Consider the following 14435-nt stretch of genomic DNA (forward strand, 5'->3'; position numbering starts at 1 on the left):
GACTGATCGACTCCATGTCACTCCGCATTGCTGCTGTAATTCAGGCAAAGGATCCCCAACTAAGTATTGAGTGCTGTACATGCTCATACTTTTCATGTTCATACTTTTCAGTTGGCCAACATTTCTTAAAAAATAATTTTTTTTGTATTGGTCTTAAGTTATATTCTAATTTTCTGAGATACTGAATATGGGATTTTCATTTGTCAGTTATAATCATCACAATTAAAAGAAATAAAAATTTGAAATATATCAGTCTGTGTAATGAATGAATATAATATACAAATTTCACTTTTTGAATGGAATTTCTGAAATAAATCAACTTTTTGATGATATTCAAATTTTATGACCAGCACCTGTACATACTGTTGTTAAATCATTCAATCCTCACTTCATGCTATTGCTTGAATGACAATGTAATAAAACCTACCTTGAATGGTATCTCAAATATATCATTGTCATTTCATAAATCTCTAATCCAGTTAGCTTGCTTACAACTCTGCCACCCAATAACTGTGCTTATTTAAGATAATCGATTGGCTCATTAGCACGTTAGCATAGTCTATAACGTCTCTGGTATTAGCTCAGTATATTATTTGCCTAGTTTAAACTTAATGTTAATAGCCAGTTTAGCCATGTGCATGAAACGGAACCATTTTTGCTGCCGTTGACATAACTGGATAACATTAATTGCACGATGCCAGTGATAGCTAATTTAGCACCAAGACAAGAATGCAGAATGTTGAATAATGTAACAAAGGTTACTTATTGGCATGGTAATCAAATTCTCAAATTATTTCTCAAATGGTGGCCACTTTGGTAGTAACGTTACACTCCCCTTCAGCCAGTGGAAAATCCCTGACAATTGCTGAATTGTTGGTATGAGTTGAAATGTTTCTTTGCACTTCCTGATTTACAATCTTGAGCTTGACTTCCGATGGTTACTTTCATAACCCAAGTTCTATGAGTGGAGCGTCGCCCATAGGGGCTTCGCTCCTATTGGTTTACCCTCTCTGCAAATAGGCAGTTACTGAAAATTTTAACATGCAAATTGCACCTCTCATGGCCATCTGCCCCATGGCTATAAAAGAGGTCGTCACACCCCAATCTGCCTCCCGACATACCCTTCTTCACGAGAAAAGCAGTCAATGACAGGTCAAGGTATGAACCCTATGGGCGACGCTCCACACCGAGAGGGGTCAACTGAGGTGGCTTGGGCATCTGTTTCGGATGCCTCCGGAACGCCTTCCTGGGAATTGTTCTATGTCGTGAAGCTTTGCCCATAGGGGCTTCGCTCCTATTGGTTTAGGGCAAAGCCTGTCATCCACCTCACGAAGAGATTAGTGTCAAACAGGACGGCCCAGGCGTGGAAAGCCACAACACTGAGCCGCTTCCATCCAGCTCACACTAAGCACATAGGTTTGCACACTGACCACAGCCTACCCAAGTCTATAGGCCCGTCCCCATAGCTCAACGGACGCAACTCACATCCCAGACTCAGCCACACTGAGCACAGAGTGAGCCAACGTGCATGTGGCCATGTCACATAAGTAAAATCGGACAAACGGCGATGGCGTCCCCCAAGACACGGCTGCACAAACGTCCTCCACCCCATGCCCCTAAACAGCACGGCTGAGGCCGCCACCCCACCCCACGCGTGGAGTGGGCCCCAGACCCACCGGGCGTAGGAGTACCACGTGATTTGTAGGCAAGATCAATCGCCTCACACAACCATTGAGACAGACGGCTGGCACACCTTGGGGCCACCATAACACACAGAGCCGGGGCGGGGTCCGCACTGTGGCCGTGCGCTGCACATACTGTGCCAAAGAGCGGACCGGACCCAAACGATGCAATCTCTCCTCCCTCGCACCTGCATGGGGAGGGGAAGAAAACGCCCGCAACACCATCTTCATGGAACGAAAAGACGACTTGATCACCTTGGGCAGAAAAGCCGGGTTAGGAAGCAACACGGCCCTGCTGCCATCGCCATTGATGGTGAGACAGCCAGGCTGCATCGACAGCGCACAATGGTCACTGACCCTCTTAGCAGAGGTCAGAGCCAACAAAAGCTCGATGATCGATGCTGACGTTTTAAGGGACAGCATCCGCAACGGTATCTGATCAATAGGTTCGAACGGTGTGTCACACAGCACCGCCAGAACCAAAGCCAAATCCCACTGAGGCAACGTCCGCCGGGCCATCGGCCGTAAAACGCCGGCCAGAAACCGTTTAACCAAGGGGTGGCTAAACACTCCTTTGAAACCCTGACACGCCGAGATTGCACATGCGTACACCTTAAGCATGCCAGGGGATCTTTGCTGCTCAAAAAGTCTCTGCAGGAACGACAGGACACTGCCCACGTCGCAACAGTGGGGGTCAACCCCTGCGTCCTCACACCAGCGGGCAAAGATACCCCAGTGACTAGAGTAGCTAGCTGACGTCGAAGCTGCCCTCGCCCTGAATGGTCGCGACCACTTCTGCAGTCAGTCCCTGACGGCGCAGCCTGGCCCTCTCAGGAGCCAAGCCCGCAGCGGCTGACCCAGCACAGGGAATGCCCCGATCGTGCCGTTCACCTGCGACAACGCCCTGTGGCGGTAAAAACACGGGGACTCGAACCGACCAACCGTCGCCGGTGGCGTACCGGATCCAAACGGAGGCGGGCAAACCAGCGTTGAAGGCCCCTCGTGGTGTAGACCCAGCGGGACCACCTCATGGGCTGACGACATCAGGCCCAGGAGAGACATGACCGCGTACACTGACACCGTGCGTGACGGCCGGACATGAGCCAAGGCTCGCAGAGCGGCCTCTCTCCGCACCTCGGATATCCCAGTCCTCATAGAGACTCAGGATAACTGGAGCCCCAGAAATACCACCAGTTGACTGGGCTGGGGGGCACTCTTTTTCCAGTCGAGCCCAGGCGAGTCACTAACCAGAACGTGTGAAGCCTTGCCTGTTCCGCCGAATGCGCCAGAACCAACAGGTCGTCCAGGTAGGCCAGAATCCTGACCCCCTGGCACCTCAGCGGTCCCAACGCAGCCTCCACTTGGTGAAAGTGCGGAGGCCAACGCGTACCCGAACGGAATCCTTGTGTACTCGTATGCTTGACCCTGAAAGGCAAACCACAGGAACTTCCTGTGGCGCGGCAGAACAGAAACATGAAAGTAAGCATCCTTCAGATCGATGCTGACGCAAAAATCCCCGGGATGCAAACACTCCAGGCGATGTTTCGTTGTGAGAATGCTAAACGGCCGCTTTGACACGCATTTGTTTAAAATGCTCAAGTCTAGAATCGGTCGCATGCCTCCCGTCTTTTTGGGCACCAGGAAGTAAGGGGAGTACAGCTAGGACTAGGGACACAGCCCCCTTTTCTAGAAGGTTCACAGGCTCCCCCTGTAGGGCAGCGACCTTCCCAGGAAGAGAACGGGGGAGGCTGGCAATGAAACTGCAGCGCGTACCCCTTCCTCAGCGTCTTGTCTAGCCACCCCGGCAGATTGTATAGCCGACGCCACTCTGAGTAGAACAGAGTGAGCGGGTGAGCACGCAGCTGAGAGGCTGTGGTCAACCACTGATTGTATGCTTCCTCTGCCCTGACCGCTGCGGGAGGGCTGTTCACGAACAGCCAACCCGCCCAAGGCGGGGCCACCCTGAAAGGGAGAGGACGACGCATGCGCCACCCGTGCCGAGCCGTCTGTCTCCCCACCGGTTACAGCCGTAACCAAGGAGACAGAGGCTCCAGCATGCGGTGGATCCGAGCATAGCCGACCTGACACCACAGAGGGGCGAGCAGAGAAGTCTGCCCCGCCCAACAAAAAACTGCCTGGACACCCATCCCGGCCAGCCACCCCAGAGGCGGTGGGGAGGGGAGTCACAGACTCCAAAAATGGAGCGCTGAGACCGAGACGTTGCCTGCAGACCCTATAACAACATAAAATTACCTCAGAATTTTCCCAAATCATTCTATTAAAAGGCAGATAGTTTTGACAAAATACTTATCAAACGAAATAATGAATACACAGTATGAAAACAGTTATGAGTGTAGGTGGAGAAGGAGCCGGTCGCAAGAGTTTGAGAAAGAAATTAGTTTTATTATCCAAGTTCAAGCATCGCATTGTAAACAAACTGAGCATGGCGTTGTTTATTTTATTTTACTACCAGAAAAATATTGTCTTTTATTTTTCGTAACTGGAAAAACTAAATTGTGTTGATAGTTTACTCCTCCATCCCCTACCAAATGTATAGTGGAAACAGGAAAGTCTGGAGCCAACATTAGCATAAATCACTGATGTGACCCTGGTGCCGGGTAAAGCACCAGTGGAAACACGGCATATAGTCCTTTTTTTGTGAGACTCGTATGTGATCAGATTTGGTTTGTTTTAACAAGTCCATGGCTGGCAAGTCCATGTTGACAATTTTAATAGACTTAAGGTGTAAAAATAGACATACTGTTGGATAAGGTAAGACTACTTAATCAATTATGTGTTATCTCTAGTAAACCTCAGAAGTACTGTAAAAAGTGTTATTCTTCCAGAGGCTCTGTCGTTTTGACAATTATTATCAAAGCTATTTTTTTCTTGGAGAGTTAAAAAGTAGACTGAGAAAAAATCTCTGATCAGTAGTTTCAGTTCTAGTGCTCATTACATTTTATCTAACATGAACCTGCAGAATTTTTATGATCTGCCTATGACAAGTCATTCATGAGGATTCAGATTTGATAATATTTTGATTCCACATTTCTAAATAGCTTAGTCATTTTGTATTTTTTATTGGGTTTCTACCTTTTTATTTTTATAATAAATATAATTACTTGTAATTACGACAAGTAAGGACATTTCTAAGTGACCCCAAACTTTTGAACAGTAGTGTATGTAATAGAAATAAAGATTTGGTATAGGCAGTGGTCTATCACAAGTTTTTGATGGACCTCTTATGCCTTATTTCATGTTATTTCAAGCGTAGTCTATTAGCTGTTATTAAGAGTTCTATGATGATTCTTGTTTTTTCACCTAGGTGCAAATTGATTTCGTAATGACAAGTTCCTGTGCAGAAGATGTCCACAGTGTCTGCGACTGATATCACAGATGTTGGACATGGTAAGAGCCGCTGCATCCTATCCTAATCTGACTGAATGCTGGCACCTTAATGTTTAGATATGTTAGATGTTTGCAATTTTTCAATTGACAACCCAGTTGCTTCTTAATATTACCCCAAGGAATCTTAAAATGCATGCACTAAGGTTGCCCTGGGAAAGAACGTCAGCAGTATTACTAAAAGGGAAATGCCAGCTTAGTTGTGAGCTGTGTATTTACATTGCTCCTGTTCATCAGCTAGGTTCTCGGTTGACTGTCATAACACTGATTAGGACCACAGATACTGTAGGCCACATCAGCAATGCCCTTGGTGAACCTAGCATTAACTGCTTTGCTCAGGCACAGAATATACGTTTTCTTTTCTTTGGCATCTTTGAGATCTGATCTAGCAATTTTTTGGTTACTGGTTGCAAGCTCTAACCAGTTTGCTTCCCTAACCCTACGTGCACACTGTCCGCTCGCTAGTGCTAGAAAGAGGCACGCTCCTATTCATTTCCAAAGAGAGCCAGTAAAGCAAGGCGACAGTGGATGGAGCTGCTGTCTGAGACCAAATCTCCCAGCGACAGTTGAGAGTTGAGAAATATTCAACTTTATGTTAATTTCCAGGAAGCAGGCAGTGACAGAGTTCGGCGTCTACCAATGGCAGGGAAGATGTTCTCTGCATCTTGAAGTCCCTTCTCTTTTCTACTCGCTAGCTAAAAAACAAATTGAGAAACCTATAATTGCGGTGTCCCAATTATTTATGATGTTTCTCTGGCTTCATACAGAGATATAATTCTAAAAATGGATGCGTGGAAGGTTTCAGAGATCGTTGGGATCATGGGTGAGTGATTTGAACATTGAGATATCATTGACTTGGTAACGTTGTAATATGTTTTTAGTAGTGGAGTCACGCAAATACTAAATATTTATTAATATTTGCAAGAGACTGATGTTTCCCCTATTCTGGTTGATTGGTTGTTGCTGGCATAAAATAGGAAGATATGCCCCACCCAAGTGGACAACATGCACGCTAGGGAAGAGTGAGCGATTTGCGAGTTGAGTGAGCGGGCAGCTTGCACGTAGCTTAAAGCCCCCAAAATGACTAAAATGTAAATGTACTCAGGGCACATTCAGGCCTAAAGGTCAATCCCTTACAATGTTGTGCCTTACAGATTCCATTGGCGTGTCTTTTATAAAAAGTGTCTATATATTATTTTTAAAAGACATCTTTAATGTCTTTGTCACAGTGGGGTTTGTGTTTATGGTGTCTGGACCGCAGGTGAGGTGTTCCACAGGGGGCCAGAGCTGCAGCTGGACTGCCTCAGAAGTGGTGACGACCACAGAAGTACAGAAATGAAGCATGAGGGCAACCTCCTCCCCCTGGAATCACCCCACCAGGCAGGGTTTAGCAGCCCACCCCAGAACGTGTCTTCCTCCCTGGCTGAGATGAGCAGCCCGCTGCCGATGGAGCCGATTGATATCAAGGCAGACCCCGCTGGCGACATGCCTGCCAACCCAGGTCTTTATAATTTAATTTAACATTTTATTTATCCTGTATTCATCTAGTAAATCCCATTGAAGTCAAGACATTTTGTGGGACCAGGCAGCTGTGGGGTTCAGTGATATCATCAAACCAGCTGGATAGGTCCATGTGGGTCAGGCTGATGTTTTTTATGCTCTGTGTGCCTTTCTAGAAACCCATTTGGTTTGGTTGTCTTTGTATCGCTAATAGATGTATTGTTTGCAGGAGCTGTTTATTGTTAAAGTGATGAAAAAACATCCTGCAACAAGCCATCTCAACAATTGTCTTGATGATGCCACTCCCCTCCATTTTATTGGTTGAACTGTGGGCTAATGTGAAATCACCTAATGTTGTTCCTGAAGCTCATTGTTACAATACCTCACTTAGAATAATGTACTGTGAAATGTTTATTCAGCACATGTGGACTACTCTACTATATGCACAATGCACCAGTCAACTGAGTTACCATTATATAATTAAGGGATAGTTCTTTAGAAGGGTCTGTGATTCAGGCCTTTACAAGATCTTTAGTGTCAAGTTCATTGCTATGGCTTCACTCTATAAATAAGGTAAATAATTAAAAGCAATATCTTTGATCAATAGAAAAAATTAAAATATTTCCAAGCCTATATAGTGTAATTTAAACAACAGTTTTAACCCTTTTTTATAAGTAATTAGTCCCCAATCAGCTTCTGGTCATCAGCATTGCTGTGCTGTCTACATAATTTTAGTGACCATGGCAATGACGTGACTGAGTGACGGATTTGCCATCCATGAGAACCTGTTAACTGCTGTGGAGCTATGTCCTTCTAGAGTATTGCAGAAAATATTTTAAGGAGGCTGGGAATCATTCAGAGGGCCGCACACATATTTGCCATCTGCAGAATTATAATTTTTTCCCCATATTATCTATTGAGCAAAATTTGTAATTGCACAATCATGTTAAAATTGATATACAGCACATTACACACATACATGTATAACACCCATATATTGCATGTATATCGAGGGTTACCTCAAGTCGGCTGAGTGTTAATGTCCCTTCTTGACTGAATTCCTTTTGAATTTATAGCTAGTCCAGATGTGCTTTAGTCAGTCTGTTTCTTTGTATTAGTGGTGGAAATAGTGGGAAATGTCGCTTAATATGAATAAGTACAAAAGGACGTCACCTTTTGCATACACTGCTTCTGAAGTAGGTACTCCCTGTTTGATACCATGATCCAGAAATGGGCCATACCTGATCTTAGTTCTAGTTGCAATGTCTATATGAGGACTGAGGTAGGAGATGACACTGGTACATGAAATATGTTCTCACTGAAGTAGAAAGAACTCCCTTTAATCCATTACATTCTTGTATCTTGACTCAAAAACTCCTGCTTCAACTGTTCCAACACTTTCACTGACTGATCATAGTTTAGATGTTGCATTATGTCTGGATGGGCTGTTGTGACTCCTCTGACTTGTGGGAAATTAACTGTTTGTCAATTATAGTATGGTGATATTTCTTTTTTTGTTGGTTTGCTATGACCACACGTAGCATGTTGCCGTGAGTAAAAAGAAAAACTGCTTTAATAGCCACTGCAGATCCTCCAGCTCGATCATATTTCTCCTTTTTACAGATGTAAGGGAGGAGACATTTCTCCAGGAACTCTGCCTCGAGACAGCCAGGTCACCTCATTGTGCAATATCAATTCATCAGTACCCTTGCAATAATGATGTTAACTGCACATATGACTTGTGGCATCACATTCTGTAAGACAGTCTTTCAGTGTAGATACAAGTGCTTCCTGGGGAATGTTACAGTGCAAAGCAACAAAGTTGAGAATTTCCTCTCTTTCTCATCAGGCCTTTAAGTCCCTTCTCGATGCATGTTCAGTGCACACAAATACCAGTTGTGACCAGTCAATATTATTCTCTGCAAAAAAAGTGCTTCCAGAATGTAGTCTCTTGTTTGTCCCAGAAAAAACAGGAAACATAAATATTACTTTGGCAATGCTGAAACATGGCACCACTGATATTTCAGCATGTCTCTGATGTCTTTTATATGCCTTGTTTAAGTCAAGTTTAAGAGTTGTAATCCCTTTATTTGCCTTAATGTACCTTCCTTGTTTTGTAAAGTTAGACTTTTAATATTTCGGCTGAGGCACCAAAAGATATTTTGACTGTCTCTGCATCTGTGAAACCCTACTTTTTTCTCACGAGTATTCAAGCAATCTCATGTTGCCTCAGTTATTTTTTTCTTCTGCAACAGTACTTTATCTGTCGAATTTTTTGTTGTCCTTTTCTGGCATGGTCTTTTCAGTTTTATTGTTTCTTAGGTGGCTTTTTGGTGGACATGTTTCATTAAAGTTGGCATGGTGGGCCTGGTTAAACAGCATATCACACCATACTCTGTGAGTTGCACTGGCTTCCTATCTCCCAATGCATTTTTACAACAAGGTCCTCCTACTGACATGTAAAGCCCTACACTGCTTACCTCTCTGACCTTCTTCCATATCAACCTACAAACTCACCCTGTTCCGGTACTGCAGACTACCTCATAATCCCCAAGTCAAAGCTCAAAGGCTTTGGTGATTGGTCATTTTCAAGGGTTATTCCTAGGCTCTGGAAATCTCTACACAAAACCATCCGTGACAATCCCCATCTTCCAGCAGCGCCTCAAGACTCATCTGTTAAATATCGCCTATCCCTAGCCCTGCCCAATCCCTTGTTTCTCATGGTGTTTTGCATACCCTTGGAGAAATGGTAATATATGTACTATTTGTAAAGAAAACATGAGTGAGCAGGCAAAACACACCTTTTATTTCTTATGGGATTCACATTCAACTGTAGGTCATAACAGAATGGAACAATCATAAAACAACACATGGCTTAGGGTCATTGTTGTCCAAGAACTTCCCATGCGCAGCTTTCGTGCAGAAGAATGCTAATTGTCGTGCAGAAGAATACTAATTGTCTGCCAGTATATTCTGATCAAATGCTGCATTCATCTTGCCATCAATTTCCACAAGATTCCCTGTGTCTTTAGAGCTCACACCCCCCACCCAAAACATCAGTAAGCCCAATGCTTCTCAGTGGAGATGGTATTCTGTTCACTATAAGCCTTATGGACTCTTCTCCAAACATAGCGCTTATGGTTATGACCATAAAGCTCTATTTTGGTCTTGTCACTCCAAATTACCATGTGCCAGAGGCTGTGAGGCGTGTGAAGGTGTTGTTGGGCATATTGTAACCGGGCGATTTTGTGGCATTGGTGCAGTAAAGGCTTCTTTCTCGCAACTCAACCCATACAGCTCATTTTTGTTCAAGTAGCGTCGTATTGTGCTCCTAGAAACAACCACACAGTCTTTTTCCAGAGCAGCCTGTATTTCTCCTGAGGTTACCTGTGGGTTCTTCTTTGTATCCCAAACAATTCTTCTGGCTGTTTTGGCTGAAATCTTTCTTGTTCATCCACGGGAGTGCTAACATACTCATTGACTTTTTATACACAGACACTAATGGCTATTTAAAAAGCCACAGGTGTGGGAAATTCACCTTTAATTGCCATTTTCACCTGTGTGTGTCATCTTGTGTGTCTGTAACAAGGCTAAACATTCAAGGGTATGTAAATTTTTGGTCAGGGCCATTTGGGTGATTTATCATCATTATTATTTTAAAAGGAGCCAAACAACTATGTGATAAATGGCTTCAAATGATCTCTTTCCTTAAATCAAAGACAGTTTTTTTGCCTGATCGTCATATTTTCAAAATCGATGCCAGAATTTCACAATTTCTGTCAGGATGTGCAAACTTATTAGCACAACTGTAACTATAATGCATTATTTGTTATGCCAATTAAGGGCTTGCGGGCAGCTCATTGCGTAACACAGCCCTAAAGATGACAGTGTTCTAAAGGTTCCTAATTGCACTGTAAATGATCAAATGTTCATAAGTTACCTGTTTCTTTTATTTTAAGCAAGTACTAGAAATGAGTCATAGCGAGTAATCAAGGCCTCCATTTTTATTGCCCAAATGCTAAATATATTTAAGAGGTCAGTAGAGGGTCTTTGATGATCATGCACAGATATTGCTTTCCAAACATAATTACTTTTTGAGCGATCTTGTAATTTATTCAGAATACAATTCATAAATAATTCCAATATAAATGGTAATTATACAAAAGGTATATACTACAAAATGGTTTATTAGTGTAGGTTCTGTGTTGTGGGGAGAACTTTGTTTAATGGTAAGTTTGCCCTATTCACATTTGCTCCTTAATATACATTTTTGCTCTAGCTTCAATCACATTTAAGGAATTGTCTCCAAATCAGTGATTTGGATCTTTACTTGTAGACATCCTTATGTGATCATGGTTACAGAAGTAAAGACACAAATGTAGCCAGACACAGCAAAGACATGGTTCCTGTCAACAAAAGCACATTTGTAATGTCTATGGACAGTTCAATTTGTTTAATGTGTCCCTCGCTATCAAAAAAAGTGTTAAATCAGTCTTCCCCAGGTAGTCGCGCTATTCAATATCTTTCCTGATGAAGGTTGCAACAGTGAGCCTGCTCTATAGAATCTTGCCCTCAATTGAGGGGAACTACTGTACCTGGGTAAACATTTGTTGATAGTGAGGGATGTCTTAATTGTGGGAATCTTTAAAAAGATATATCTGCAGTTAATTCAGAACAATTATCAGATTTTCTTTTTCACTTTGACATTAAGGACTCTTTGTGTTGATTAGTAACAAAATGATGGATAAAATCCATTTTGAATTAATGCTGTTACCGAATAAAAAGTGGTCCAAGAAAGGTGAATAATTGAGAACCACTATGTGCAATGGAGAAAACCAATGCCACAAAACAATAATTACAACCTATCTAATAATTATAATATTGTCATAATAATTATTATCATATGTGTTTGGAGTGTCAGCAAAAGGAGAACTTACTAGCTGTTGTTTCTTGTTTTTTGGTATACAGTGTAGGCACCGGTTTACTTTATTCCTTCTTTGCTGTTTTGTGCATTACTTTTGTGCATTACCTTTGTAAAGAGCACACTGTAAAGAGCACACTTCACAATCCACCCCTAGATTTTTCAAACTCTCCAACAAAGTGCCTCCCCTTGAGATTTGCTGGCTCCCTCTTATTCTCAACAGCCCCCCAACCGCTCTTCTGAAGTCACTTGGGTCCAGCTTACTGCAAATCTGTTTGTACTGAATATGCGTATTTACGAGCACCCATTTTATCTGTTGGTACAGGTGGTCCTCTAGCTGTATTATGAACACATAGATAGCATGGTCCAACCCCCCCCCCCAAACCAATTGAATGCATTTTGGTTTGATTAACTTTGTGTCCAATTGGCCCCTTGCTGCAAACTTCAGATTGGCATTCTGAGTGTTTTTGTTATGTCAGCTCTTGGAGATCTGTTCACCTGAACAAGCCAGCTCGATGGTTCCCTAGGCTTTTACTATATGTAAGAATCAGTGGGAGACTGGTACATTGGAGACAGAGGAGAAGGGTCAAGTTATTTACCCTTGTCTGTGATGAGGAACCACATATGTGCATGAGGCTTGGAGTGTTACCATTTAACCATGCCCTGTGTTAAATTGGAGTGATTCACATGAATTCCACATTTTCTGCAGGTTTCTTAAGTAGCGCTAAGCCCTGGGAGGACTTTAGGTGGTGTTTATCCTGTTTGAGAGACTTCTTGTCATGTTTTGTTTAATTTTCCAGAGCCTCCATGTTATACCAATTGTGGTTTCGATAATAATAAAAAGTATTATTTTAGAATATTAACCTATTCTCTGATCTCCTTTTTGTTTGGGAGCCGGTATCTACGTTCACTATGAAATCTGGAACTTGTGGTATTTTACGAACAGCCAAATACAGAAGTAGTAGTTTCTACTGCAACATTTAAAATTTGCTCGTTCTAGATTGTGTTGATAGTTGGTTTAAGTAGTTGTGCTATGATTGCAATGCACCACTTAGCTCAACCATAATCATTGAGAAGCTAAAGATAACAATTTAGGGATGAGTGTAAAAAGATTTCAAAAGCCTTGAAAATCAGTTTGAACAGTGAAGACAATAAAAAATGTGAAGGTGTATGCCCAAAGTTGTTTTTTGTCAGCGACCAAAACTGCCTAATGTTAAACTTTTTGCTGGACCAGGGAAATGGAGCCGGCCTAAAAGTGCGAATGTCTCTTACTAAATGATTGCTTGACTGACTAGTCCTTGTGGTTAGATGTGGACTATGGAACAACACATCCCGCGTTCGACTGCCATCACAGTCCAAACACATTATGCCCTAAGATTTGTTCAGGACGGACAAAAACTTTGCTGTCTACAACCTTTAGCAACATAATAGCAAGCCTAAAATTAAACAGTTCTGGTGGATGTTAGGATTTGTTCAGGATAGTCAAACACTTCGCTGGCTACAAGATTCTCTCGTCTTTTCACTTGACAAAAACATCAGTTATCGTCATCTATATTGATAGTTATTGTATCAATGTCATTCACGAATGGCTAATAAGCTGTTAAAACGGCTAGTGGCAAACGCCATACAGTTCATAGATGTTATTTGTGGTGGAGCTAAACTTAATAAGAAACGTTAGTCAGTTTAACACAATGCTTAATGGTGTCTAGTGAAATATTAAATCTTTGTGTGACATTGATGGGTGACAGAATGATCTAATGTTGAGATGCTATACTGACACTAGATAATTGTGCACTTACAGTGGGGCAAAAAAGTATTTAGTCAGCCACCAATTGTGCAAGTTCTCCCACTAAAAAAGATGAAGGAGGCCTGGATTTCTTTTCTCCCGAAAATCACATTGTAGGATTTTTTATGGATTTATTGGTACATTATGGTGGAAAATAAGTATTTGGTCAATAACATGTTATATACCTTTTGTTGGCAATGACAGAGGTCAAAGTTTTCTGTAAGTCTTCACAAGGTTTCCACACACTGTTGCTGGTATTTTGGCCCATTCCTCCATGCATATCTCCTCTAGAGCAGTGATGTTTTGGGGCTGTTGCTGGGCAACACAGACTTTCAACTCCCTCCAAAGATTTTCTATGGGGTTGAGATCTGGTGACTGGCTAGGCCACTCCAGGACCTTGAAATGCTTCTTACGAAGCCACACCTTTGTTGCCCGGGCGGTGTGTTTGGGATCATTGTCATGCTGAAAGACCCAGCCATGTTTCATCTTCAATGCCCTTGCTGATAGGAGGTTTTCACTCATAATCTCAAGATACATGGCCCCATTCATTCTTTCCTTTACACGGATCAGTCGTCCTGGTCCTTTTGCAGAAAAACAGCCCCAAAGCATAATGTTTCCACCCCCATGCTTCACAGTAGGTATGGTGTTCTTTGGATGCAACTCAGCATTCTTTCTCCTCCAAACATGACGAGTTGAGTTTTTACCAAAAAGTTATATTTTGGTTTCATCTGACCATATGACATTCTTACAATCCTCTTCTGGACCATCCAAATGCTCTCTAGCAAACCTCATACGGGTCTGGACATGTACTGGCTTAAGCAGGTGGACACGTCTGGCACTGCAGGATTTGAGTCCCTGGCCGCGTAGTGTGTTACTGATGGTAGCCTTTGTTACTTTGGTCCCAGCTCTCTGCAGGTCATTCACTAGGTGTGGTTCTGGGATTTTTGCTCACCGTTCTTGTGATCATTTTGACCTCACGGGGTGAGATCTTGCGTGGAGCCCCAGATCGAGGGAGATTATCAGTGGTCTTGTATGTCTTCCATTTTCTTATAATTGCTCCCACAGTTGATTTCTTCACACCAAGCTGCTTACCTATTGCAGATTCAGTCTTCCCAGCCTGGTGCAGGTCTACAATTTTATT

At 42.8% G+C, this 14435-nt stretch overlaps 1 protein-coding gene across 4 annotated transcripts in view; it reads left to right on the plus strand.

Moving 5' to 3' along the window:
- The window catches only part of nr1h3 (nuclear receptor subfamily 1, group H, member 3), a 37760-nt gene that overhangs the window by 6383 nt on the left and 16942 nt on the right, over positions 1-14435 (plus strand). For 2 of the 4 annotated variants that reach the window (XM_010897074.5, XM_013131489.3), the window contains exons 3-4: positions 5008-5090; positions 6349-6588. In XM_010897074.5, the coding sequence (XP_010895376.1) occupies positions 5048-5090; positions 6349-6588 (283 nt within the window). In that variant the 5' untranslated portion in view covers positions 5008-5047. Of the gene's footprint in view, positions 1-5005; positions 5091-5854; positions 5911-6316; positions 6589-14435 lie in introns of those variants that run through there. The other 2 variants (XM_010897075.4, XM_010897077.4) reach the window with 2 other exon arrangements.

This window comes from Esox lucius, chromosome 2 (genome assembly GCF_011004845.1).
Source record: "Esox lucius isolate fEsoLuc1 chromosome 2, fEsoLuc1.pri, whole genome shotgun sequence".
NCBI lineage: Eukaryota > Metazoa > Chordata > Actinopteri > Esociformes > Esocidae > Esox > Esox lucius.